The sequence below is a fragment of the Calonectris borealis genome, chromosome 1 (assembly GCF_964195595.1).
Source record: "Calonectris borealis chromosome 1, bCalBor7.hap1.2, whole genome shotgun sequence".
Lineage (NCBI taxonomy): Eukaryota > Metazoa > Chordata > Aves > Procellariiformes > Procellariidae > Calonectris > Calonectris borealis.
Genome location: NC_134312.1, coordinates 69,543,457 through 69,568,387, shown reverse-complemented (window position 1 = coordinate 69,568,387; position 24,931 = coordinate 69,543,457). Strand labels below are relative to the sequence as shown.

General features: G+C 46.5%; 1 protein-coding gene across 1 annotated transcript in view; it reads right to left on the bottom strand.

Moving 5' to 3' along the window:
• The window catches only part of CACNA1C (calcium voltage-gated channel subunit alpha1 C), a 208,888-nt gene that overhangs the window by 16,726 nt on the left and 167,231 nt on the right, over positions 1-24,931 (bottom strand). Inside the window, exons 29-37 of the mRNA XM_075168159.1 lie at positions 18,664-18,696; positions 15,533-15,661; positions 11,813-11,878; positions 8,533-8,624; positions 7,558-7,723; positions 6,529-6,656; positions 4,750-4,846; positions 2,848-2,950; positions 558-659 (exon numbers count right to left, since the gene is read on the bottom strand). Coding sequence (XP_075024260.1) covers positions 558-659; positions 2,848-2,950; positions 4,750-4,846; positions 6,529-6,656; positions 7,558-7,723; positions 8,533-8,624; positions 11,813-11,878; positions 15,533-15,661; positions 18,664-18,696 — 916 coding nt within the window. The remainder of the gene's footprint in view (positions 1-557; positions 660-2,847; positions 2,951-4,749; positions 4,847-6,528; positions 6,657-7,557; positions 7,724-8,532; positions 8,625-11,812; positions 11,879-15,532; positions 15,662-18,663; positions 18,697-24,931) is intronic.

Here is a 24,931-nt window from a genome sequence, read left to right as displayed (position 1 = left end):
CACCAGTTCAGACTGGCTGAGGTATGTCCCCAGGTACATGAGTCTTTGACAGGTATCATAGTAGAAAGCAGTTATGTGAGTAAAAAAGGAGTTATATGACATAGTAAAGGTAGTTTTGCTAAATATGAAGGGGTTATGAGACAGGGCTGCATCCTTAACTTGAGTGTAAGACCATATCTCTTATGTAGTTAGATGAAGTCCATGTCATTCTCCCCGGAGCTACGTAGTTCTGCCTGCTTCCTTTGCCCCCAGCAGGTGCCAGGTAATGTCCAGGGGAGCAAATGCCTATGATCAAACTAGGGCAAAATCTAGGAACAAAGGTTTCTGACTCCTATTTATACCTCTTTTCTTCCTTCCCCAATTTCTCAGCAGTAAGAACATGATATTCATGTCAGTACAGGCAGAAACAGATCTCAGCCTGATGAAATACAGGTAACAGCTTGTAGAAGAAAGTTTGTCCCCCATATTCCACCTGATGATCGTGAGGTGCAGTAGGACATGTCAGGTGGGGAAAAAGACAGAGAGATTCAGAGACTGGGACAAGATCCTGCACTCACCGCCTGCGGGGGGCACCACCTGGTCCAGCAGCTTCATACTGGTACGCTTCCAGATTTTCTTAATTATTGCTCTCAGCTCTTCGTTGGCTTGCTCCAGGTTACCTGCAGGGTGAAAATCATCAGAGACAGGAATTAAGCAGACCCTGCAGAGGAGCAATTTCATGTCTGGCATGGCAATCTGTGGAAGAAAATATCAGAGGTTTTTCAGTAGTGGAAAGTTTTGGGCAAAGAGATGTTCTGACCGTTGCTAAAGCCGCCTCACAGCAAGAGGTCTTCTTCCTAAATATGCATAGTCATTTCAGGGTAGGAAGGTGACTGTGTTACTGATGGATAGTCTGCAACAGCCAGAAACAACAGAACCATGGTGCTACTTCATCCCGAAAAGCAACAATCTCATCTGACACTTCAAATTTTAATTGAGATCCAGTGAAGGTTGAATCTGATGAGAATAGAGGTCAGTTAATGGGGGGACAAATAATTGGTGGTGAAGATGCATCTAGGAATCTGAAGACCTGGGCCTGCTTGCAGCACTTCCCAAGAATTACCTGTTGCAATCCCTGCCTCCCAGCAGATATCAAGTTCTTCACATGGTGCCAAGAGTCTGCCTAGGAGAGTCTGCACAGAGCTCTGACAAGGCACTCCAGGCGTGTGCCAGGCTTTCACTATCCAACTCAGAGGACTGTCCCAGGATATTCCTGTTTATTCTCCGAAGAACAGCATAGGCTACCACAAGCCCTTCATGTAACTGTCTGAACTTAGACATTACATGTTCCTCCAAGGGGCTCTGAGCTATATGAGTCATTAATCAAGCCACACTACCCCTTGAGACTGAGTGAGGTGGATTCGGTTGATATCCTTTCCTTTTAGGTACCCATTTCCTCCCAAATAACTCACCTTTGATTTTATTTCTTGATTTATGTACATCCAAACCCCTTATAATTGAAGCTCTCTTCTCTCTCTAGGTGTATGACACCACTATCTTGTCCTCCTACAGGTGCTGTTCCTGCAACTTTTCTTATTGCTCCCCAGCGTTAAGGCTCCTCAGTGCTGCACAGGGCTCTGCATGGCAGTAGCTCTCTTAATAGGATGCAGTGAAGATAGGGACACTAAGTAACTTGCTGAGTGTGAAACAGGTGGACAGCATCAAAGGCAGAAATCTGACTCAGGAGGGCTAATTCCAAACTCCTGCCCTAACCACTTACGAGATCCTGCTAAGGCAAGAAAGAAAGCAGTTTGAGGCTTTAGGTGGTTTCCCAGGAGTTCACTGGCAATGACTCCGAGAGTTTGAGGCTAAGACGGACAAGAAAATTGACTCCTTTCTGGGTCTCTGTTTTATAAGACAAAAGATGTCCTACAGGGGTTGTGCGTGGCTTTTTCCTCAGGAGAGCCTCTTTGGCTACAGTCAAATTCTGTTTAGCACAACATTCAAGGTCTTAATATAATTTTTTAACTTTACCACTTTTTTTGGCTCAGATGTCAGTGTAATCCTGGCACAGTAAGCTAGGGTTCCGCTGGTTTTGCTTTCCCATGCCTGAAATGTAATGCAGCCACTCCTGAGGCAGAGGTGTTTAGCTGCGAATCACAGACCTACACGCTCTTTTAGAGCACCTCATTAATACATGAAGTCAGGTTTTGACTCAGGACCAGTATCTTTCATTACAGCAGGTGACAGAGTGCAACAAAGGGGACAAGCTGAGCCCAAAATCTTGAATGCTTTCCCGAACTATACCCGCTGGTCTATGCAAAAATTTTAACAGTCACTTTGCTTCTCATTTGTCTTTAGGCCTACAACACTGTCACTATAATGTGATGTTAACTCATGCTAATGGAAGCACAGGAGGAGTTTTAGTGAGGTGGGACCTTCGAGTCCAAGCCCTTTTGCCTCCCTTGGATTGGAAGATCAGTGGCAATGGCAGTCAAAAAGTGGCCCAGCTCTGCAGCCAGTTTGCACAAGGGGAGGCTTCTTTGTCCTTCTTCCTTCCCCTGATTGCTGTTTGAGCAGACATTGATCTAAAACTTTTAACCTTGACCATTGTAAAGAACATGATCAATAATCTGAGATGATACCATGGGAAGCACCAGCTTTCTAGGTAACTGGAAACACTGTTCTCTCCCTAGAAAGTATTATTCCTCCAAACATCCTTACATTGCTTTTTGTACCATGTGCTGCATATGAGTAACTGGGATCATTTTACACAAGATGTCCTTATTGTTGTATTCCAGCTCAGCACACTTTGGTGTGAACACCACTCAGCTATCTCTGTACCCTTGCAGTCAGCAAGCTTCTTACCTTCTGTCTTGATCCTCAGTGCTGTTCTGACCAACGCAAAGAGAGTGGCATTGAACATGACAGTCCCATCACTGTTCAGTGGCATATTCATGGAGACAAGGCGCTGTGGAGTAAGGAGAAAAAAGAGAACAATCATACTGCCAATACACGGACTGAAGCATGCTCTTCCTTATGCCCTCATGATGCCCTCCAGAGCTGCCACCCCTCTTATGTGAGCATCCCTGGCCTGTGGATTTAGTTACACAATTATAAAAGCACTTGTCATATCCACCGATGGTCCCATGGTGTGTTTGCCCTGGGGTCTCTCTCCTATTGCTAGATGCTCTGTTTTCTTCAATGTGGCTATCACTTTCTAACCTTCCTTTTCCCCAGTGGCCAGTGGGCATTTGCCCACAGTGTATTACATGGACAGAGGTTTGTTCCAGTCCCCAAACTATTTGGCTCTTAAATGACACCTTTTTTTCCTATCAGGAGCAAACTGATTTCTTCATACCTCGTGAGGCACTTGCAAACTTGCCTGCACTAAAGCAGTGCTTGGTGCAAACATATATAAACAGAGAGCCAGAATCTTTCTTTTAGGTGACAGGCTTGAAGAAAGGGGATTAGCTGCACCTGAAAGCTGGTCTGCATTATTCAACTATTCCCCCTCTTCCTTTTAAAACAAGGCTGTGTCCACCCTGCAGTAATTCTGTAAAGGCATGTAGGACAGAGAGTGAGTGCTGAGTACTGTTGCAGCTGCAGGGTGAACTTCAGTGAGACCAACAACATATATCTGAGACAGATGTAGCAGAGTCACCAGACCTTACGTCCTTACTTCTGTCTCAGAAGGTAAGAGACACCAGGGACTTGGTTTGAACTGTTATGCTTTCAGGGGTTGATTTTGTTCGAGCTCTGTCTTCTGCCACTTTCATGCAACAGGCCTGGTTCAGTACCAAATTGGAGGAAAGAGTGTCATCCCCCATCACTACCACTGCAATCATAGACTGGGGGGGTTTGAACCAGATCGAGAAAACAAACAATTGCTAGACAGCAGACTGAAAGGCATCGGCAGTAGGCCACAGAAGTCATCTATTTCTGTGTACAGGCCCCAGGCTTTGTATTTTGCTCTGAAACTGATAAAAAAAACCAACTACAAGTGTCACGTACAAACTCTGGAACTTGCGAGGAGATGAACAAAGAACTTCAAGTGAAGGAAGCATAAAGGTTATAAACATGTCATTATTCACTAGGGAGAGTCCTTTTTCATAGCTGGAGTCTCACAACCAAAGAAATGAGTGAGACAATTTCACAGAAAATCTGTCCTTGCCCTTTCTGTATTTTAATACCAAGCTCACCTTGCTCTTTAATATCTGTCGGTTATTTAAGCAACAATGAGAGATAACACTAGGTTTTTGTCCAAAGAAAATCTCAGAGATATTTTTACTTGCCCTGTTACTTCTGTCTGTCCTAATCTGTCTTGGGATGTGTGTTTGATACCACAAACATATGTGTGGTTGACTCAGTGCTCGGTATTTGAGAGCTGTAGTTAGCATGGATGCTCTCTCCTAGCTAGAGAGAGGGTGGCGGGGCGCTGATGTCTCTGACTAGCGGACAACCCGCTTGCTGGTGACCCTACAGCCCTCGGCGAGCTTGTTGCCGGCCAGAGGAGCCGGGGAGAGGCGCAGGGCGGCCGGGGGGACGGTTCCAACACGTGCAGTTGCCGGCTCTGCCGCGGCGGGGCACCACACGCTGCCGCTCCCGCCCCGCTCCCGCCGCGCCGCGCCGGGACCCGCGCCGACCCGCGCCCGGCTGCAGCGAACCGGGAGGCGGCCAGGCTGTGCGGCAGGCTCAGCTAGAAAATGCCGTGGCGGGGTATTTAGCTGCTTTTGACTCCCAGCCTTCCCCGAGCGCAGCGTGCCTTACTTTGCAAGCCACCCGGTGAGGGCAGAGCTTCCCGAAGCCCAGGGGGGGCTGAATCCGCCGGAGCAGTGTCACCACGTCCAAGTGTTTGATCCGTCCCCTAAAGAGGAAAGCACGGTGAGGGTCGCATCCTTACCACGAGGCGACCTGCTGATCCGCCTGCAGAGTGCGGGTGCGGCTACAAGTATCACTGAGATCTTCCCAGCCCCGCGCTGCCTCTCCCTGTAGCCTGGGCATAGCTGAAGGTGTTGTTTCAGGCCTCTTGCATTTAGTGCATTCCTCAGGATTTGCCCAGCACTCATATAACTCCTGCTAGTACAGAAAAACCAGCTATCCATCATACACGAGTCACTACTTGCAAGAATTGACTTCAGTGTTTTGAAGGCTGCAGTTCCTCAGCGCATGAATAGACAATTTGGGGTTGTCCCCCCACCCCTGATCTGCTCAAAATCTACGGCTGGTTGTTTACCTGTTGGTCTTAGGTCTATAGCAGGCACAGAGGTGCAAAGGGTCTCTTTTTTCCTGGTGCTTTACTTCCCATATAAATGGCCCCAAACCACTGTCTTTTGATACTTGTTTATGCTTTGGGCTGTCACTGGAGCCAGTGCAAAAGAAAGTGCTGAATTTCTTCCACAGCAGCAGTTGGGTTTCTTTTAAGTTCTGTAACTGGCATCTCAAAAGAAGAATTCTCTCGTGGAGGGAGGAGGGCTACCAGAGCCAGAGGTGGGGCTTGAAGCATGGGACATGGATGGGGAAGAGGAAAAAAAGAGCTTCCCATTTATAGATGGGAAGAAACAGGATGTCATCCAGACTGAGCGGCTATCTATTATATGGCTTCAGCCACTGCAGTTTTGCCTTCAAACAAGCACAAATAGTAGCATCTGTTTGGTTAACAAACAGTATATTTATTAGAATTCTGTGCTTATCCCCTATCCATATTAAAAGTCTCTTTGGGCAGTCACCAAAGAGACCTTCTTCTCTGGGAAGAAGGGTTTCAATTTACGTATCACTCTGATAGTGTGACATGGCCTCACATATTGCAGAACCCGAGCCCAAATTAATCTTGACACTATGTCTTCTAAAGAGATCTGCTTTTGGTTTATGCCAAGATCTCTTTCCACAGTTTTTGCTTGATGAAGGGGGCTTTGCAATTACAATTATCAACTGTACTGTAATGCTGCAGGGATCTAAATGCACTTTAAGCCTAAGCATGTGTCACACAGAGCATATAATACTGAATGTCAGTTAAAGCCTTGTGTGAGTTGTTCTTGTGTAACTTTAAATCCCTGCAAGTCTGCTGATGTGAATAACCCTGCAGACAACATAACGCAGCCATGGGAAGGTGCAGGTTGTGGTGGGCCTATATGACATATGACAAAATGGAGATTTGAGCACAGCAGCTCTACTGTGAGTAGAAGGTCAAATAGAAGAGTTACAGCTCAAAATCCCAAACACATGCAACAATAAACCAAGCCTCTAACGTCCTCCACTCAACCTCCTGCTGCCCCTCCCTAAACAGGCCACATCACCCCCAACTGAAAGTGAAGCAATGTCCTACCAGGTAACAGTGCAGCCTACATGCTGAGATTTTTGTGTGTATCCTTGCACTGCTGGCTTATGGATTCACCAGCAATACCTTGTGGAGGTATCTAATTTAGGATTTTTGCAGAAAAGAAGTGTTCCTGCAGGAGGAACATGGCACTTACTGCACTGGGTCTGGAGAACAGAAAATAATGGGCCTGTTCTCCCGAGGAGCTCTGATATCGAGGCTGGGTTACTTACTTGGCTTCAGGGTCATACTCTGCCCAGATCCTTTTAAACTCATCCAGGTGGTGTGGTCCTAAAATGGACCAGTCCCGTGTCAGGTAATCAAAGTTATCCATTATAACAGCTACAAAAAGATTGATGATCTGCAAACAAGGACAGAGATGACTTGATGGATGAGGCAGGAAACAATAGGCTTTACTGGATTCTCCATTTAAGGTCTGGATTTGGACTCATAAAACTAGAAAGCCATTGGGGGTGGGTTCTCTGTTCCCCCATGCCAGCCCCCCAGTTTAAATGGGAAGATCCCAGAGACAGGATATTCTCAGCTGGGTCACATTTTTCTCTTCCCTGCTGAATGGATGAGGCCCAAGTTTGCTGAATGCTTAGACATGCTGTGATGGCTTTTTATTTACCTGTGTCTTTGCCCAGCAGAACGGGGTAGTGGTGGGAGAATCTGGGATTTATCCTCTACAGGCAGTGGGGCTGAGATAAAAGTCCCTTCTTCTGGCCCAAACCCAAAACTTTTAAAATGTTGCTGCTGTTCACTGGGAGAGTTTTGCGCACTGATGCCAGCTGCAGAGCATGTGCTGTCGCTCTGAGCAATGCCGCATTGCCAACACGGAGCAGATGCAAGTGGGATATGTGTATTCTCACAGTCATTGCTGCTGGCAGGGGAGGAAAAACCTGCTCAGCAGCCAGAAGGAAGGTAGGAGGGAAGGTGGGAAGTGTGGCTGAGGCGTTGCTAGCCTCAGCACAGCCCACAACACGCTAATTTGGTTTTCTCATTGAGAGGGAGGGGGGAAGAGCGCTCCTTTGCTGTGCACAAAGGATTGGGATTGGAAGCAGAGCATCCCCCAGAGCTGGAGGGAGGCAGGAATCGCAATGACCGAGGGGGTGTTGTCACTGAAAGGGTGCTGCTGGGAAAGACCCCATGGGGAGATTTCCCCTCTCTGAGATCATTCTTCTGCTGTGCAGTGCTGATATCTGGGGAGGCAGGGGCTCAGTCTGACAGAGGGCAGGTTTCGGTTGCTGGGGCAGACTCACCAGGAAGGCACAGAGCATGTAGAAGCTGATGAAATAGAAGACGGCGAAGCTGCTGCCACAGGAGTGATCGGCTTCGGTGGAGTTGGCCGGCTCCGACTCTGGGTCGCACTTCTTGTCTGGGAGACATGCCAGCATGATTTCCTGCCAGGCCTCACCGGTGGCACACCTAGGCATGGCAAAGGACAAGGGAAGACAGCAGTGACCTTCGATGTGAGAGAGACTGGCACATTAGCAACCTGTTCCTGCTCCCATGAACATTACTGGGAATTTTGCCACTGAGGTCAATTAAGAGTAAGTTAGACCGATGGCTGGGCTTTGACATACACTGGCATACCCTGCTCCTCTTTTTGGCTTTGTTGCCATCATTAGCGTGTTGTTCCTGACCGGCTTTGCCTAGTCTGGGTACGGGGCTGTCATGCTCCAACCTGCCACAGTCATCGAGACATGTGTGACATGGCTATGGATTGCATGAAAAAAGTCCTTGAAAATGAGGAGAGTGTGTTGAATTTGTGCCAACTCCCCACCGCTTCAGCACCCCTCCCTGGCCCTGGCACACCTGGAGCAGGATGATGTGCTAAGCTGAGCTGGGCATGGCATGCCAAAGCACAAGTGGGAGTCCATGTCCCTTTCCCTGCTAAAATAAGCTGGAAGTCATACTGGCTCGATTGGAACGAAAGGAGGAGCTTGTGATGCATATCAATGCTTGAAAGCCCTGAAAACTGGCTACCTTCCTTCTGAGTAGGAGGACTTGCCTCCCTCCCCAGCACTGAGTGTTGGCCGGTGTCAGCTGGCAGGGTGCAAGGCTTAAATGGACTGGTCGTTTTCATCTGACATAGCTCCTAGGCTCCCCCGCTAAGGGACAACATGTTTCTACTCACCTCATGAGCATGACACGGTAGAAGGAGATAAGCTGTGCCCAAGAGCAGAGGAATCGTGCTCCCAGACTGACACAATCCAGAGCTGTCAGACACCCACCTGAAAAGCAGCAGCACTGCCTGGGGGAAGGTCTGGAAGTTGTTGTTGCGGTTGATTTCTGTGGTATCGTTCAGCGCAATTTTACCAAACACCTGGCAGAGAGCAGAGGTCTTTTCAGGTTAGCCCTGCAAAATCCCCAAACCTCTTGTCACCTGTAGCTCTTGGCCTCGCCCTGACTCTGATATTTAACAGAATCTGCTCTTCTCTTAAAATTTTTTTTCCACAGGTCTTTCATATTTGCTGTTGCTTCCCTTGCTTGTGCTTTATCACCAGAAAAGCAGTTATTTTGTACCAAGAGGCATCTTTTGTTAAAACAAGACATCCTTCCTTATTTTGTACACTGTGAATACATGATATGGGGCCGTATTTTAACAAGCACTCATATGGGAAGGGGGTCCAGCTGAAAGAAATCAATAACACAGAATAAAATGCTCCTTCCTTCATTGCTTATCTGTCTTCACCAGGAGGAAATGATAGCAAAAGACCAGCAGCTGCAAAGCCTTGAGCTTCGAGCTCTGTGGGGTGCCTTGGATCTTCCCAAAACAATGTAAAGTACGTTGCCTTGGATCTGGAGATTGTCCAAATGCTTGCCCTTCTAGTAGCCACACTTGTCACCAGCAGGTGTTTTCAGCCCCCCCCAGAACGCAGTAGTGTGAAGATGATGACTAGGTTTTCCCAGACAAAGATGGCTTACAGCTTCCCTCCATGCCCAACCAACTGTTGCTGCACCAACTAGTTCATCCAGCCACAGCACAAAGCCTGCAACCATCAGCAAACCTTTTTAGGGGCCTGCCCTCGGATGTGAGTGCAGGAGAGTTTCAGGCTTCTTTGAAAAAGTCTTATATAGCTTTGGTACTTTTGGGCGCCGGGACTGAGAGCTTAACAAACCTTGCCTGGCAGAAAGGTCTCTGCACAGCATAGTCAGTCAGGACTATTTATTCCCCATCGATAGCAACGTGACAGAGATCTCAAGGACTGAGAGCTGTAATCTCGTAGCCAAAACGAGCAGCAGGAACAGAGCAGCTCTGAGAGAACATGAAGCTTCTTTTCAAGCAAATGTCACCGATAATTAACACCCCAAAAGATACAACAATGTGGAGAGAAGCGCAGGGACAATGGTGGGGAGGCCATGCCAGACGGGAGGGAGGGTCTGTACATGGCAGGCTTTCTGCAGGGGTTCCTCATGGATGTGTGGGCCTTCCCCAGCCCCAACCGCCCCCACGCCGCGGGTAGCAGTGACAGCCCCAGCTGCACTGAGGAGGAGCAGGAGGACAGATTAAATGCTCAGGAGCAGTTTGAACTGAGGCAGCCCATAGTTTTCATTTCAGGCAAGCGTAGGCAAGGGAACTTCCCATGCTGGAAGTCTGATCTTCCTTTCGACCCTGTGGCTTCCCTCACACGCAATGCACCCGCAGAGCTGCTACGGGTGCTTTGCATTAGGCACCGAGGAGGAGCTGCAGGAAGAGGTTCCTCTCGCATGGCCTTTCCAGTCTGTGCCTCCTGGGCCATGATATGATTGGCTTCATCCATCAGCATCAATTTGGATTTTTCCACTTGGGCACATTAGGTAGTGAGGCTTGAATGTTGTTACGCTCCAAGTCAGAGCAGTAGCCGAGATAAAGTGGTAGGTCTCCTTTATGTGGGAAATTCTTATATTTTCATCAGATCTGGTACATCTACTCTGTCAAGGTAGCTGCTTAATGGAGTGAGGAAGGATTTTCCTTCCTATGTGTTCCCATGTGTGAGGGAATTCTATGTGTCAGCAAGTTCAAGAGAGCAGCACACAAAATGTCTGAGATGCCAACTGGACAAAAAGTGATGATAACAGGTCTGTGGGCTCTAAGCAAAGAGGGAAGATGAGAAAAGTTGGTTTTCTTATTGGAAGACAGGAGGGCAGGAAGCAGTCTTGTAATCTAGATCAATGTGAAAGACAGACCTATGATCTTCAGGCTGCTGAGATGATTAAAACAGAGGCTTGAACGTAAGCCAAGGATTAAATAGCCAACTTAGATCTAGCTGACAGAAAAGGGAATAGAATTACAGAATAAAATATCTAGGCCTGGCAGTGCCCTGATCATGGTAGACCCCATCTGCGTGGGTGCTTGGAAGACATTTTTAATGCTTTGTGTAGCTACGTAACACTAGTGTAATAGTCTCAAGTGATTTTCTGTATAGCACAGGTAATCCTGTAAGATCCTGGTCATTTAAGCTAGTTAGGTATTAAAGGCAAAACTGGCAAGTTTACAGTATGAGCCTAGTAGACTGACAGCTGTAATTACTGGGGGGAATTGAGATAACCTATGATAATTCAAGAAAAGATTAGTTTTATTTTTCAAACTGGGGAAGGGTAGGTGGACTCTGTGAAAAGATGTGATTATAATAACAGGAAACAAATTAAAACAAGGTCACAGAGGTCAGATTAATTTTGTTACAAATTCTGTCGGCATTGTGAAACCAAGAAGCCGGTCATGTTTGAGGACCTCTGGAAGCAATTATGCCATGCCTTTCTATACTTTGGTCTCTGGTCCCAGACGGCTGACTTGTCTGAGATCTCTGAATAACACCAAAGTGGAAAGTGAAGCTTAGTTTGAAAAGCAGCACAGCAAATGAGGCTGGGACTGTCACAGACTGTGCCTGTATCACATGCTTTCTTCAATGGTCTGTATACAACATCAGTTCCTTGCACAGATGAATGCTCAGGCCAGTTCCAAGTTCATTTTGCAAACTGAATAGGATATTGTATTGATGCAGCTTCCTGAAGAACTGACACAGACACAGAGCATTGGTACGTTGGGTCTGATCCCATACTTAACTTCACGGGTGTAAATCAAAAGCTGCTCTTTACAATTCAGTGGAAGTTACGCCAGTGTGAAAGTGTTGCGAGAGAAAAATAGGGTTCGTTCAATGCAGAACAGCCATAAGCCCACGGAAACAACTATTTTGAACCAACGAGCGAGGCGGTAAATTTCCTTTGCCACCACCACTGGGTATTCCTTTGAGACTGTGGAGGGCAGGCATGGCCCTTTTACTGTTTGCATATTGCATTCTGCCATTAAATGGGTCGAGTTTTGTTTTTTTCTGGAGTGCATTGTGCTCCTGTTGGAAGTGAATAGGCAGACAATGTTCTCCAAACAAGGTTAGCTGCCGTCTTACCTTACTGGGCCAAAAAACATTCTTGTAAGTGCCTACAACCACACATTGATCTAGTTACTTTATAAGTCAGTTCCCAAAACTCTAACAGGAGAAGACAGACACAGTTGAGCTCTTTAGCATCACTTACCTGCATCCCGATCACGGCGTAGATGAAGAACAACATCACTATTAAAAGAGCCACATAGGGGAGAGCCTAGAAATGAAAAAAAAAGAGCACTGTGTCGCCATCGAGCCCGGCACACTGGAGCCGGGTTCATGCTCCTGGCTTTGGGGAACTGGGCGGAGGCTGGCCCCAAACGTGGAGTCTGTAATTTGACCAGGTGGCCACTAGATGCCTCTACAGGCCCACATTTGCTTGTCCTCCCCGCCACCACCCTGCTGCCACCCAGCTCAGGCAGGCTCTGACTCTGCTCCCACTCGTGATGGTGTAGCTCTGCTGCCTTCAAGTCAGTCCTGCCCTTGATGGAGGGAGGAAAGTGAGGGCAAAACCAGTGTCTACAGCTGCTTACCAAGAGGAGAAAACTCTCATAACCAGTATTATTCTGGCACTAATGGCAATGTGATTTTTTCTGGATCCAGTCTGGTGAAATCAAAAACGCAACAGCTGCCGAGATCCAAATTCAAGGCTTCTGCTGCAATGGCTGGTACCATCCTAAGTACCTAAAGCAGCTTTGTTCCGTGTTGTGTTAGGTGTCTGTGATGGTGTCTGCAATGCACCACGTGTCTGTGATCAGCTGCTGAAAAGGAAATGCAGAGCCCTGATATGCAGAGCTGCCTCCTGAGGAGGAGGCCAGTGCAATCAGGAAAGTGTTGAGTGCTGTCGCTTTCCTCTGCCACTGGCAGGAATCAAGGCCGCAGCTCGGGACCTCACAGGCTCAGGCTTTTGAGGAGGAATTTTCTACTCTGTTGCTTTTGAAATATATAGAGCTCAGACCAGAGATTTCTAGACCTTACTTCAGAGGCAATGGGCAGACACATTCATCCTGAAAACGTGAGTACAGTCCCTGATCTGGATTTTGAACACCCCATTTCACAGAGTACAAAAAGCCTACAACATTATTATTTTTTTTAATATATGATTATTTACACATTTTAAGTGTATGCCTAAATTCAACAGGGCTAAATCCTACAGGAAGAATTGAGGAAAAACTTTCACTGAGCACTACGGAGATTTGACTAAGATCTGCAGAAATCATCTCAAAGAGATCTGAATATTAAAATGGCAAAAATTCAAATCTTTAAACAGTGTATGTAATCATCATCTTGAGGCTCAGGGGCAGATTCCTCTGTGTTTATGGGGTCAGACAAATCTGTATGGTTACCCCACAATGTCAGTGGAGATACACCAGCTCAGGATTGGGCTCCAAACATTTTGTGATGATCTAATTGGGACTTGATACACACAAGACCTAAGAATAGCTCCTGGGATGGTATCCAGACAGGACCTGAGGTGCATAACCTTACCAGTTCTTCTATCTTTCAAATGGGGATGGGAAAAGTATCTTCTCTCCTGGCCGTCTGGCCCTCCTCTTTCTTTCCATGTTCATCCGCTCAGCCCTCTCCTCTCTGCTGATGCACTTTCCTACTCATCTCTGCCCCTTATTCCCCACGGCTCCTTCATCTCCCCACCTCCCATATTCCACTCTTCTGGCTCTATCCTCCTCCATCTCCATCCTTCCCTGGCTTTACCACTTTGTCCTTGTGATTCCCACGGCCTTGCCTTGCCCTCAGCACCCCTCTCACTTCCTACTCCTCCCACGCGCCAGCCTGGGCTCTGTTGCTATCTCTGCAGGCGGAAACCCCGCTGAGCACTTTCCCACCACACGCTCCTCCGACCGGTGCCCCACCTTGCATGTAAGCACTGTGCGCCATGCGCAGGGCACATGGTAGTTATGATGAGCTCTGAACTCCAGCACGAGCTCGTTGCTTATTAGGCTGCCCTGTGTGAGCAGAGACACTTCCTCGAAGCATGTGAGGACACGGAGAAGAGCCCGTGCCAGACAAAGTCTGCAGGGACCCCAGATTTTGACAGTGGGAGTGGCGGAGTTAAGAGCTCTGCACAGTGACTATTCTTAACTACCAAAGGAGCCTCTCAGTAGTTGCAAGAGGAGGAGCTCTGAGCAGAGAATACCATGTTATAAATGGCTAAAGGCTTTCAAGGGAAAAGGCACTTGCTTGCAATGCTTTTTCCCCCCCCCCTGCTGTGGAAGATACCTCCCTTGATACTTTCTCCCATCATCCTACAACCCTGCCTAAAAGTAACTCTCCAATCAAAGAGGTCTGAAGGTCACTGGAGGGAAGTACCAGGCACTCCCTTTCCCATCCATCTCATCCTCTCCAGACAAGAGCTGTGACAAGCTGAGCTCGGGATAAGAGTGAGCTATTGCTAAAGAGGCTACAGGGGCACAGGGGCAAGGGGAGGAGAAGCAGGAACTGGAAAGTGTGACTCTGTCCCCTGCATCAGGGATGGCTGAGCTGTGCCAAGGGAATCTCATTCCTATGCATGCAGACAAAATGATTCCCACTGGACCCGCTCAAATAACAACCTGGAAGTTAGCAACCGTGTAAGCAATGGAAAAAGTCGCTTGTGGTACGGATGTGTCAGAAAACTGCTATGCAATGTTAGATCCTCTGGCAGTCACGGAGTGTGCAAAATGAGAGTCCTTTGCATGAGCCTGGTGGTCTGGCTACCGAGACCACCTGAGAGCTGCACTGAAAGAGGTCTAGATTGATCCCTGGTGTACACATGTGCTATTTCTGCTGACAGAGACAGAAATCGTGGTGATCCACAGCACTGTAGGCTTTGGTCCCAGCTTGTGTTGTAGTTGGTGAGATTTAAGTTTTAAAGTGTGGATCAGCTCCTTTCCCATTTGAGCCAATACAAATGCTATCGACCATTTAAAGTCTCAGTCTGAGGGATATGTGGTTGCTGTTTCAAGACTTGTGTGTTGCACAAGTTACTCTTTCATGCTTTTGTCCAGTGGTGTGTCCTGCATCTTTTCGCATGTTTAGACCACCATTTGTATTCCTGTGCTGTCTTTCCCTGACACTTCCTCCGGACCTGCCCCAGCTAACATCCAGGTTGTTCTGGCCCAGTAAATCCAGGTCAAGTACTTGTAAAATGCAGGAATATGCTATGCTTCATCTCTAACTACCGTTTTTCTATACATGGCTAGGTTAGGGGCTGGTTTGGAAGCAGTTTTTCTAGCAAACAGCTATCTTCTGGTGTTTGTTTTCCCCCAGAGGTGATGATTCTTACCCAGTCTGGTCTTCTTCACCTTCCCCTATCTAATCTGGTATTTTACCTACCACTGAAATGCAACCTGCCTCCAGGGCAAAAGCAGCAACAATTTAATAACTTGGCATCGTTTCCAGGGCCAAAGGTGTGAGGTCAAAAAGGTGAAATTCTTCCTGGATGAAAGCATGGGGGCCACACACCTCTAATACTCACTGGAAACCCTCAAAACAAGGCTTAAGGGAAACTTAATTGAGACCCAGGCCTTCCCCATAGCTGTGTATTTCTCTTAAAGCTATATAAAATACAGCTAAAATAGAAAAAAAAAAGAGGAGATTGAAGGGTTACAGACAGGTAGTAATTGAGTTGAACTATCTAGGCTGCTCGTGAGGGTTTCAAGCAATTACTCATGCTTTAAAGATGAAACTCATACCCAGGCAGTCTTCCCTTGTGAGCCCCATTTACTTGAGTCTCATTCGTGCATGTCTCACTGGTGCGCACAGCTCTGACCAGCAGCCTGTGCTCAGGCACTCGGGTGAAACCCCTCCCCAAGGGGCCACCAAGGGCAAAAAAAAAGTGTTAGGTCTTACTTAGAGATAAGTGAAGGAATACCTGGAAGGACTTGATGAAGGTCCAAAGGAGCGTCCGGATGCCCTCCCCTCGGCTCAGGAGCTTCACAAGACGCATCACGCGGAAGAGTCGGAAGAAGGTGATTGAGATGCGAGAGTTTTCCTCTGCGTTCTGGAAGCCATTGGCACAGAGGCAGGAGTTACAACAGCACGGGAGGAACAGGAGCCCTGGGCCACAGAGGACGCTACGCCGAGAGCTCACTGCACTGTTCCTTGTCCTGGTACCGCTCCCTGGGCTTGCACTGCCCCAGCGCCCCAGGTCAAGCCTGCCCTCTCTCCCATGGTGGTGAGGCTACTCTACGGGGGCTCTCGAGGCCATCAGCCTCCCCCCTCAGGTTTCCTGGACTTTTGGGGATTAGGAATATGTTATGCTATAAACCCCTCCGTGACATCTCCTCCTCACATTGGAAAGATGCAATTCTCCTTTGATGTTGTACTGGAGGAGAAAGATACTTTCTCGTTTGACCTGTCTGGGATGTTTTACCCCAGCAAGCACCTCAGCCAGCAGTTCTGGTGTCAGGCATCAGCCATGTGCTGCTTGCTCTGCTGGGAAGCAGTAGCAGGTCCCGGGTCTGCTCCGGGGTGCGAAACCCCGTGGGGGCACGGCGGGCGCTGTCCCCTGCCCAGCTGCTGGCATCACTGGCACCGCTGGCAGCCTCGCTGTCCCTGTGCTGCTGTGGCCATGCTTCTGGGGGCTGGGCCGTGGTCGCTCGCTCCCGCTGCTCTGCGTTCGGGCCTTTTGCATTTCTCATGACCCCTTTGTATTTCCCACAGTCTGCGCACTGACTTTTTTTTTGTTTTTTTTTTTTGTTTTTTTTTTTAAACATTTTATTTTGGCTTCACTGCTACTGTTCATGGCAGTATTTTAAAATAGTCTTTCTTCTGGCCTGTTTTTTTCTCACAGCATCTGCTTTGTCCCTAAGCATTTTCCCCTGGGCCTGTAACCAGCTCTGACGTTCCTCAGCCTTCACACGTGTGAAGGCCACGTCCGCCTGAGCGCTGCTGTGGCGGCAGGCTCACCTGGGCCTCGGCGGAGGACCCGCTGCCTAGCTTGAGGGGAGGCGAGGACACAGAAAATGCCGTGTTTTCCCAGTTCGTTAACCCCCTAAAATACTGTGCGAAGCCTGCAGAGCTGGTGGCTTCCACTAGCAGCACTGTGGGAATGTGACCTCCCGTCACAGGGGGAGATAACACTGTCACCCTGCCACTTGACCGGCCGTGGAGCAAAGAAGTGCACAGAAACTCCCCCTCTATCCCCACCCAGGCTGCAAAGACTGCAGTTTGAGTCTGAACACTACCAAAAGAGCAACATTTAGGAGGAAGAAACAGTGCAGATCACCCCCGCTGTTAACTACTCACCACTGTGTAAACCAAGAGAGAACAGACCCTTTGGATTTCCTGTCGCCGGGCAGCAAAACCAGCAGCTGCTTGCCTCTCTGCTCCTGATAAAGCCCAAGGCACGGGAACCGCCTGGATGTACATTTCTGGGATTAAATGTCCAGATGAGGACGTGTACCTGTGCGCTGTGCGTGCTCCTGTTTCCAACCCAGGATGAGCAGGCTGGCGCTCGGCTCTGTCGGCCCCCGGCTGGGTCCATGCCCCAGCTTCTGCTGTGCAGCCGTGGGGCACACAGGGGCCATAGCTGCTTGCTGGGGTGTGTGAACCTCGCTGGCACAGAAAGCACAGCGCTATGTGCAATATTTCGGGATTGCACCCCAGCCTCAGTTTGTCTGTCTATCTGTGGTGAATCACTGGTGGATATTTTGGGTAGCTTCCTCCAGTCTGCAGCAAAGGCTGACGCTTGCTGCCCATGCAGTAACCAGGTGAAAAAGATTAGAAGAACAAACTATGTCAAGGAAAAGCCTGAGTGCTCCCTACATCTCACATCATTCTCGTTTTCTGACTTGGACAACAGGCTGGGGGCTTCAGTGAATCACAGGGAATTGCTCTGAGGTGAAGGAGGGAATGTGGCCTCCGAGAAATCAAAAATCATGGCATTCAATACTCCTAGCACTACAGTCCCAGAGGGCTAACTATAAGGTCACACACCTCTCCCTATTCTACAGAAGTCGTATGGCCTCCCTTCCACTTTTTCTAAGAAGCTAAACTCTAGCTAAAAGAGAGTTGAGGTCCAAATTTAAAAGTTGTGTGGACAGCAGTACTGCTGTGGCTGTGACCAAAAAAAAAAAGAGTTTTCTTGTTCTACCTGCTGCTGCTCTTGTCAGCTTGGCCCTTTGGGACATGGATGTGGACAGAGGTTTTAGCATTCCTTCATCTTTTCTTGCTGAGAGGAGGCAGAATATTATCCCTGTCCTCCTAGGGTCCTGGAGTAGGCAAAGTCTAAGCAGCGGATAAAATAGAACAAATTCCTCCCTGACGCAAATCTGCAACTTACTGGCATCAAACCATTTAGCCAAAAACACTCAGTGATGCCTCGGGAGATTATGATCATTTTAAGACTAGATGGCTACAGATTAGCCCATGCTTGAGTAGCCTTGCTTGCTTTCTCCTGGCTTTCATCCAGCTTTTTGAAGGCATATCCTTGCTGGAGGAGGGAGGTTCTGCAAAGTGGCAATCAAGAGACTGGAGTTACTGCAACTCTGTTGGGGTGGTGTCAGAACTGCCTTGTACACCAAGGCAGCAGAGTTTGTGTGCGCCATTGCACGATTTACTCTTTTTTGTGCAAAGGACGAACTCAAATGTTACAGTGAATCACCTCATTGAAGAGGAACTTCAGAGCCCCGATCCTTTCTAGTCTGGAGGCTTGGACATGAAGTCACATTGCAAACTCATTCAGCGTCACATTGATAATGACATTGTTGCTAACAAGAAATCTTACCAGGTCTAGTTCTCTCTTGGTGAGTCATTAGAAGGCAGAACGACAGTTAACTTGACCAAAGGAAAGCTCAGGATGCACAAGAAATACACATGTGCAGCATATTCACAGCTCATGTGAACACCAGACTCACACCAATACACAACATGGCAGCTTCATGCACAAATAACTAGGCTGGGCTTGGAGAGAGAACTCGTGATCACAGGGCAGAGAATAAAGGAGTGTGTTAGAAAGAGTGTCACAGAAGCTGGGAGGGTGGTCTGTATTTTCGGTCTTACCATAGAGGAAGAGCATTGGGTATGTTCAGCTGGCTTTAAAGAAAGGCAGACAGAAATAAGCTGTAATAAGTCTCCAATCAAGAGCCCTCGTAAACTAGGTCTTGGCTAACACAGGAGCAAAAAAATGGCAGAAGAGGGCAAAAAGGAGTTTGGAAGAAATGCACAAGAGGCTGGGCTTATTCCCTAGGATGCCCAGAATCAAAGCTGGCCATGGCAGAAGTAGGTACAACTCCCATTGAATTTGATGTAAGCTGTATCCACTACCACCACCTGTGAATTGCACCCAGTATCCTGGCATCCAGGCAGTGGAGGTACCGATACTGTTAAAACGTTTCTTGTATATCACTACTGTCAAGTTCAATACAGGGACTGATTTCGCTCCCCAACCCAGATCCAGGCCATGTCTGCACAGGGACCAGCCAGCTTCTAGTGCATCAGTCTGATTTGTAAACCCATAATACCCCAGTGCTAAAGCAACACTTTCTATTTATATATCCCCATTCCCTTACACATAGTTCTGGGTGATAACATTGTTGTTACTAAGACAATGGGTTGGGACAGTCTAATCTTGGCAACCCTACAATACCTGCTGCCAGTTGTGGAAAGTGGGTGGTAAAGCTGGTTAACTTGCTGTACCTTCACCCACCTCACAGCAAAGCTCTAGAGACCCAGTGGATGCGTCCCTGGAGGCCAAGCTGAGCTGAGCCGAGCCTTGGTCATGCCTGGAAGAGTCTAATTGCTGCCTGACATTCCTTGATTAACTTCTGGGGCCATTTCCAATACTGAGAGCAATTCTAAAAAATGCCCAAGGCTGCAAATACCCTTAGGTGTAAGAAGCAGAATTGAAAATTAAATAAAATCAGCTTTATTGGGAGTCCTTCAGTTGAATAGTAACATAATCCTTCAGACCTAACCTCTACCATATGCCCCATATGCCAAACCTGTCTATCATTACTTCCTGTGACTACATCAGCAAAGCTGAAAGTGATGTATTTCTTCTTCTGCCAATGGCAGAATTCACCTCTGGTGCCATGGAGGACTCCTGCAGCGTGCTTCTGCTCTCCAAGGACACTGCAGTAACCAAACTGGCATTGTATTACCTAAATAAAAACTGTAGTTTGGATGCACAGCCTATTTGGTGATACGGGCAAATGAGAACAATTAAAACCCCAAGGTACACCTAATCGTATAATAGTCTTTTGTGTTAACTCATTGGTTTGGTAGTGTCAGCTTTCATTGCTTTTATCCTCCTCTTTCACATGTTTGCTCTTGTGTTTTATTTTCAGATCACATACAGGCAAAAGTTGGCTTGAATACCAAATAAGGGAGCGGTGCCCATAGAGACATTTCTTACAGACCAGGCATAGATTTTGATTTTGTGTTGCTGGGCAAACATCTCCTTTCCAGCAAAGAGGTTCTCTGTCCCATCCCCCTTCCTCTTTCTCGTTTGGCAAATCATCTTTTCTAACAACAGAAGGACCCTTATTCTGCTAGTTGCTGCATTCCTGGTAGAAGGTACAAAGCTCCTTCAAACTAACGGAAGGAAGCCCAAAAATTTTCAGCACCTTTCAGGATTCTCCATCCTTCCTGCTGACAGTGTTGGTGCATCTGTGACTGACTGGCTGAAGAAGCCCTGTAAGTTACTGTGGAATATTATACCTTAATTGTAATTTTTTGATATTGTTAGTATTTCATGAGAAAGAAATAGCAATGTAACAGAGTAAAAAAATCTGTATAAAGGGATATGACTATATAAGGCACTGTTGATACGAGATACTCAACTCACAGGAGTTGGCATCACATTGAAAAACTAGAAACCAAAGGTTCTGAGTACCTTTGGCACTGCTAAGAAAGTGAAGTAGAGGTTGACTTCCTCCTCTCTTATTTCCTGAGCTAACTGGCCTGTGTTTTAAGATGGGGTGAAACATGTAGCAAATTATATCACTACCTACAGTAAAGGCTCAGAAGCAGCATGGGAAAGTTTCCGTTGACGCTGGCAGGTGATATTTGTACAAACTGTAGCACTGTGGGCTGAGGTTACCGATATGCTTGCGCATACAGTATTTTGTGCATGAGTATATGAGGGGGAAATCAACCCCCAGCTGCAGGTTGCTGAAAACATTTTCTGATATCCACAAATGTTTCAGAGAGGAGCCAAATCCTACCGTTTTCCACCTGTGCCAAAAAGTCACCGTGTGGACCTGAGCACAGATATCTGAGAACCCATTACTGGGACTTTCAAGTGCGGCCATTCCTAACTATAAAACCGAGACACCTATTGCTAGATTTTCTGAGAATCGTCAACTTTGCAAGTGATGTGGGTATGCCAATTTTAGGACAAGGACAGGCACCCGGCACCTGAGAATGTAGTAGTCACATCAGTTGACAGGGATGGAGGCATGGTGTAGGTACTTGGAATTAAAGCCGGTGTCTAATGCCCGCCTGAAGTGAACAGGATTTCTACAAATCTCAGAACAATGTACAAAAGCAAATCCTCATCTGTTTAATGTCATTGAAGGAGCTTTTGGAGAAGCTACACCACTTAACAGAGGGCAGCTTTGGCTGTACTTTGGCAGTCATCTCTTCCCCTGCATGTGGTCTAACCTGCAAAGGAACTTCCAAGTATTCTACCCTGCTTTTGTCATTTGGGGCACAAGTAGCATGCACATAACTGAATGAGAAAGGGCAACAACAATAACAGCAAGACCAGTCAAGACATGATGCTCTGTGCAATTTCCATTGTAGAGAAAAGGGACCTGAAGTATAAATCACAAACAAGCCCCAGGGCATAAGAGCGATGTAGAAGGGAACCTCAGGCTAAGAGTGGGAAGAGAAAATATCTGAGGCAGGAGTGTAAAGACACTCAATGGGTATGAGCGCAATGAAACTGCTTGGGCCATTTCTTTTTTTTTTTTTTCTCTTGATGTCACCATATTAAAAAAGGTAATAGAGATGCTAAGGAGCAGAAGAGGTCAAGAAACAGAAAAGCAGGTTCTAGAAGCCAAAGTAAAAATTCCAAAGTAGGATAAAGACTGAGGGATCTCTGAAGCATGTCTGAAAAGCTCCTCAGAATATTATTGCCTGCATATATCTCATTTTAACTATGTTCAATGTGTACCAGAGCACCAACATTTTAAACAGACACATTGCTTGAGCTGCTGCTAAACTGTGTGCAGCCCTTAAAGCCCCTGTCCTTAAAGCCCCTACAGGCACAAAAGTGAAAGGCACAGCTTATGCCCATCATGAATTCAGGATCCCAGGTAAGAAGGTCTCTGGGAAAGAAGACAGGTTTATTCAACGGAGAGATACTTAAAATCTCAGAGACCACAGCAGTGAATAAGGTAACTGATAGAACACAGGTTCCTGCTAATCGTGCTCCACCTGGCAGGTGGGAGTGAGGCTTACTGGTGGCTATTTGCAAAGAACATATTACCTCCAAATGGGTACAGGGAGCATCAGTGTCTCCTGAACCTCCGTACTGACTCACATATCAAACTTAGTGTCTGATCCTGCCATCAAGTCAAGGAAATAGTTTTTAATAGGTTGTGTTTATGGGTTTCCAAATCCTGTTCGTAGCATGAATGCTTTGGAAGCTAGGAGAGGATAAAATTTGCACTCCAGGAGAACCAGTTTCAATGTTTAAAGGGCAATACGTAATAGTCAACGTCATACAATGTTTATGCTGTAATGTAATCCATTCTGAACTTCTGAGAAGGGATGACTTGGCTCTTCAGAGCTGTAAAGACAGGAGCAAAAATATGAGCAAAACAACTAAAGACTTTGTACCGTCATGGTAGTATCAAAGCCCCTTGAAATACCCATGGTTTAGAATATCTTCTGAATAGACAAAGATTTGGAAGAAAATAATAAGGTGTGTTAATAAATAGATTCAAATGAAAGTTTCAGAAGAAAAATCCTGAGAAGAGATATCAATCCCACCTCATCCCTGTGGAACACTGGAGATGGAGGACCATGTTGAGAGGTTTGAGTTCCCTGGGGTTTTTGGCTCATTTGCTGACAACTATAATGGCTATCCAGAGAAGCAGCACCTAGAAATGCCTGAAGAGGAGCTCCATTAGGTTTGTACAGCATATATTTAATCAACATATCCAAGGAGGCTCCTTGACTTCTGGGTTAGTATGTTTCAGTAGTGTAGAAGCCTGACTGCCACTGAGATGATAGGACAGGCAGGCTGGCATTCCCATTACCAGCACTGTTGATGGTAGTAACTTTTTTACACCACAGGACACACTGAAGGTGATGAGTTCAGCTCGTTCAGAGGATCCAGTCTTTGCTAGGAAGTCCAAACTGATTTTTTCCTGATTTTTGAGGAGTAAAACTTCCTTGCTGATAGTCTTTTTACTTTCTAACAAGACTTTTTCCATTCGTAGGGAGGAATCTCTTTTTGCAAGACAGAATCCAGCCTTTATCTTATGGAGAACTTTGGCCTGGCTTGATCTGGGGAACATTTAAGCAGCCAAATGCACAGTGTTATTGTTGCTTTGTTAGTCAGAGTTGTTTCAGTCAATGCAGTGGTACCATGGCAGCCTTCTAATTTTGGCTGGTAGCCCTAGGTTTGAAGAGATGAGAGGAAATCTGTGTTTGAGACTTTGGCACCATGATATGGCAGACTATATTCATATTTCTCAAGAAAACAAATGGTCAGATGCTTACGTTGCCTTTTGTGACAAACAATCTATAATGGCATTTCTCCACTGAGGAAAATATGGCTTGTGGATGAAGCTCTAAGGAGACCACTTGCAGTTGGTTGTTGGTGATGGATGTCTGCTAAGATGTTCCCTCAATTGCTGTTGACGTTTGGAGAATGAAAAGTTACCCATGAAGATGCCGTATCTGTTGGAAACTTGTCTATTGGTCTGTTAGCCTTCTCCCACGAGGAAGGAGGTGATAGATGTTCACTTTTTGCTTTTTTCTACTCATTGCAGGAAGGATGCCTCTGAGAATCCGCACTGTAGAGTTCACCTGAGGAGGCTGCAGTGCTGTGTAGCTCCTTTGCAGTTCTAGGAAATTGGTCTTTTCTAGCTCAAGTTCTTTGTATCTAGAGATCCTCAAAGAGTCCTGCTTACTTTAGCCATACTGCATCTGTGACCTTCTTGGACACAAAATGAAGGGCAGAAAAAGACATTCTGGGGAAATGAACTCATTGTACAAACATAGATAAGATTTTGAGGGGAATTTCATTAAGGGATACCTGACAAGCAACAGTGATTTGATTTTGTTGCTACAGGGAGTGAGAAAGAACTGAAGGGCTGTTTCAGCTGCTTGGCCACTTCCATCTTGACTGGACGTAAAGGGCACAAGTAGGGCAACTGCAAGCCAACAGCACTACTCTTCTGGAGATTTTTCTTTCACACATGTGGGTCACACACAAGCTGAGATGGGATCTGCAAGGACATGAGCTTCAAGAAGAACAAGTTTTTACCGGGGCATAGGAAAAAAAGAGATTTAGAATTTATCAGTGCCATGGAGACATGATAAAAGAAAAGCCACTAGACTTTTTCTGGTGTTTGTAGTGTCAAAAGTCTGAAGTGACCTCAGGAGGCTGGCTGAGTAACACAAGTCTTTGTGGAGAGCTGGAAAAAGTCAGGGTTTCAAATCAACCTGGCTGCTGGCAGGTGATAGCCTGCCATTACACTGGGGAGTTACCACAACCCCCTCCAGGGTCATCTGTCTGCCACTGCTGTGTGTGGTTTTAATCACAAGAACTCTAGAGATAATCCACCTGCCACCAAAGTCTGTGAAGTTATTGTAAGACCAGGCAGAAATGTATCTGGTATTTCTCTGACAGGGAATACTACTGGATTGCAGATGGCATTATTCTCAATTCCCACAACCTTACGGTGAAATCAAATTATTAGCAGGAAAAAAAAAAAAAAAGAAAGCCAAGCAAGCTACTCAAACTCTGCATTCTTCCATTAAGTGTGCAATTCTTTGAGAATTTCTGAGAATATTTTGAATAAAACTAGCCAGAATTATTTTTTTTCTACAAAAATATTTTCCACTAGCAGAATGCTGATGCTGAAAGTGAAATGTTCTGTAGAAACATGTCAATTTTGAAAAAAGCATTTAAGAAATTTAAGATTGAAATCTCACATTTTCTCCTCACACATTTCAATTTGAGCTTTCATTTCAATTAGAAATGTTATATAACTATGAAAAAAAAGCAATTCTAGACTAAACTGTTTTTACTTTAGTTAAGCAAATGTTTTGATTTTCCTCAATTATTTCTGTGAAAAATGATCTTTTA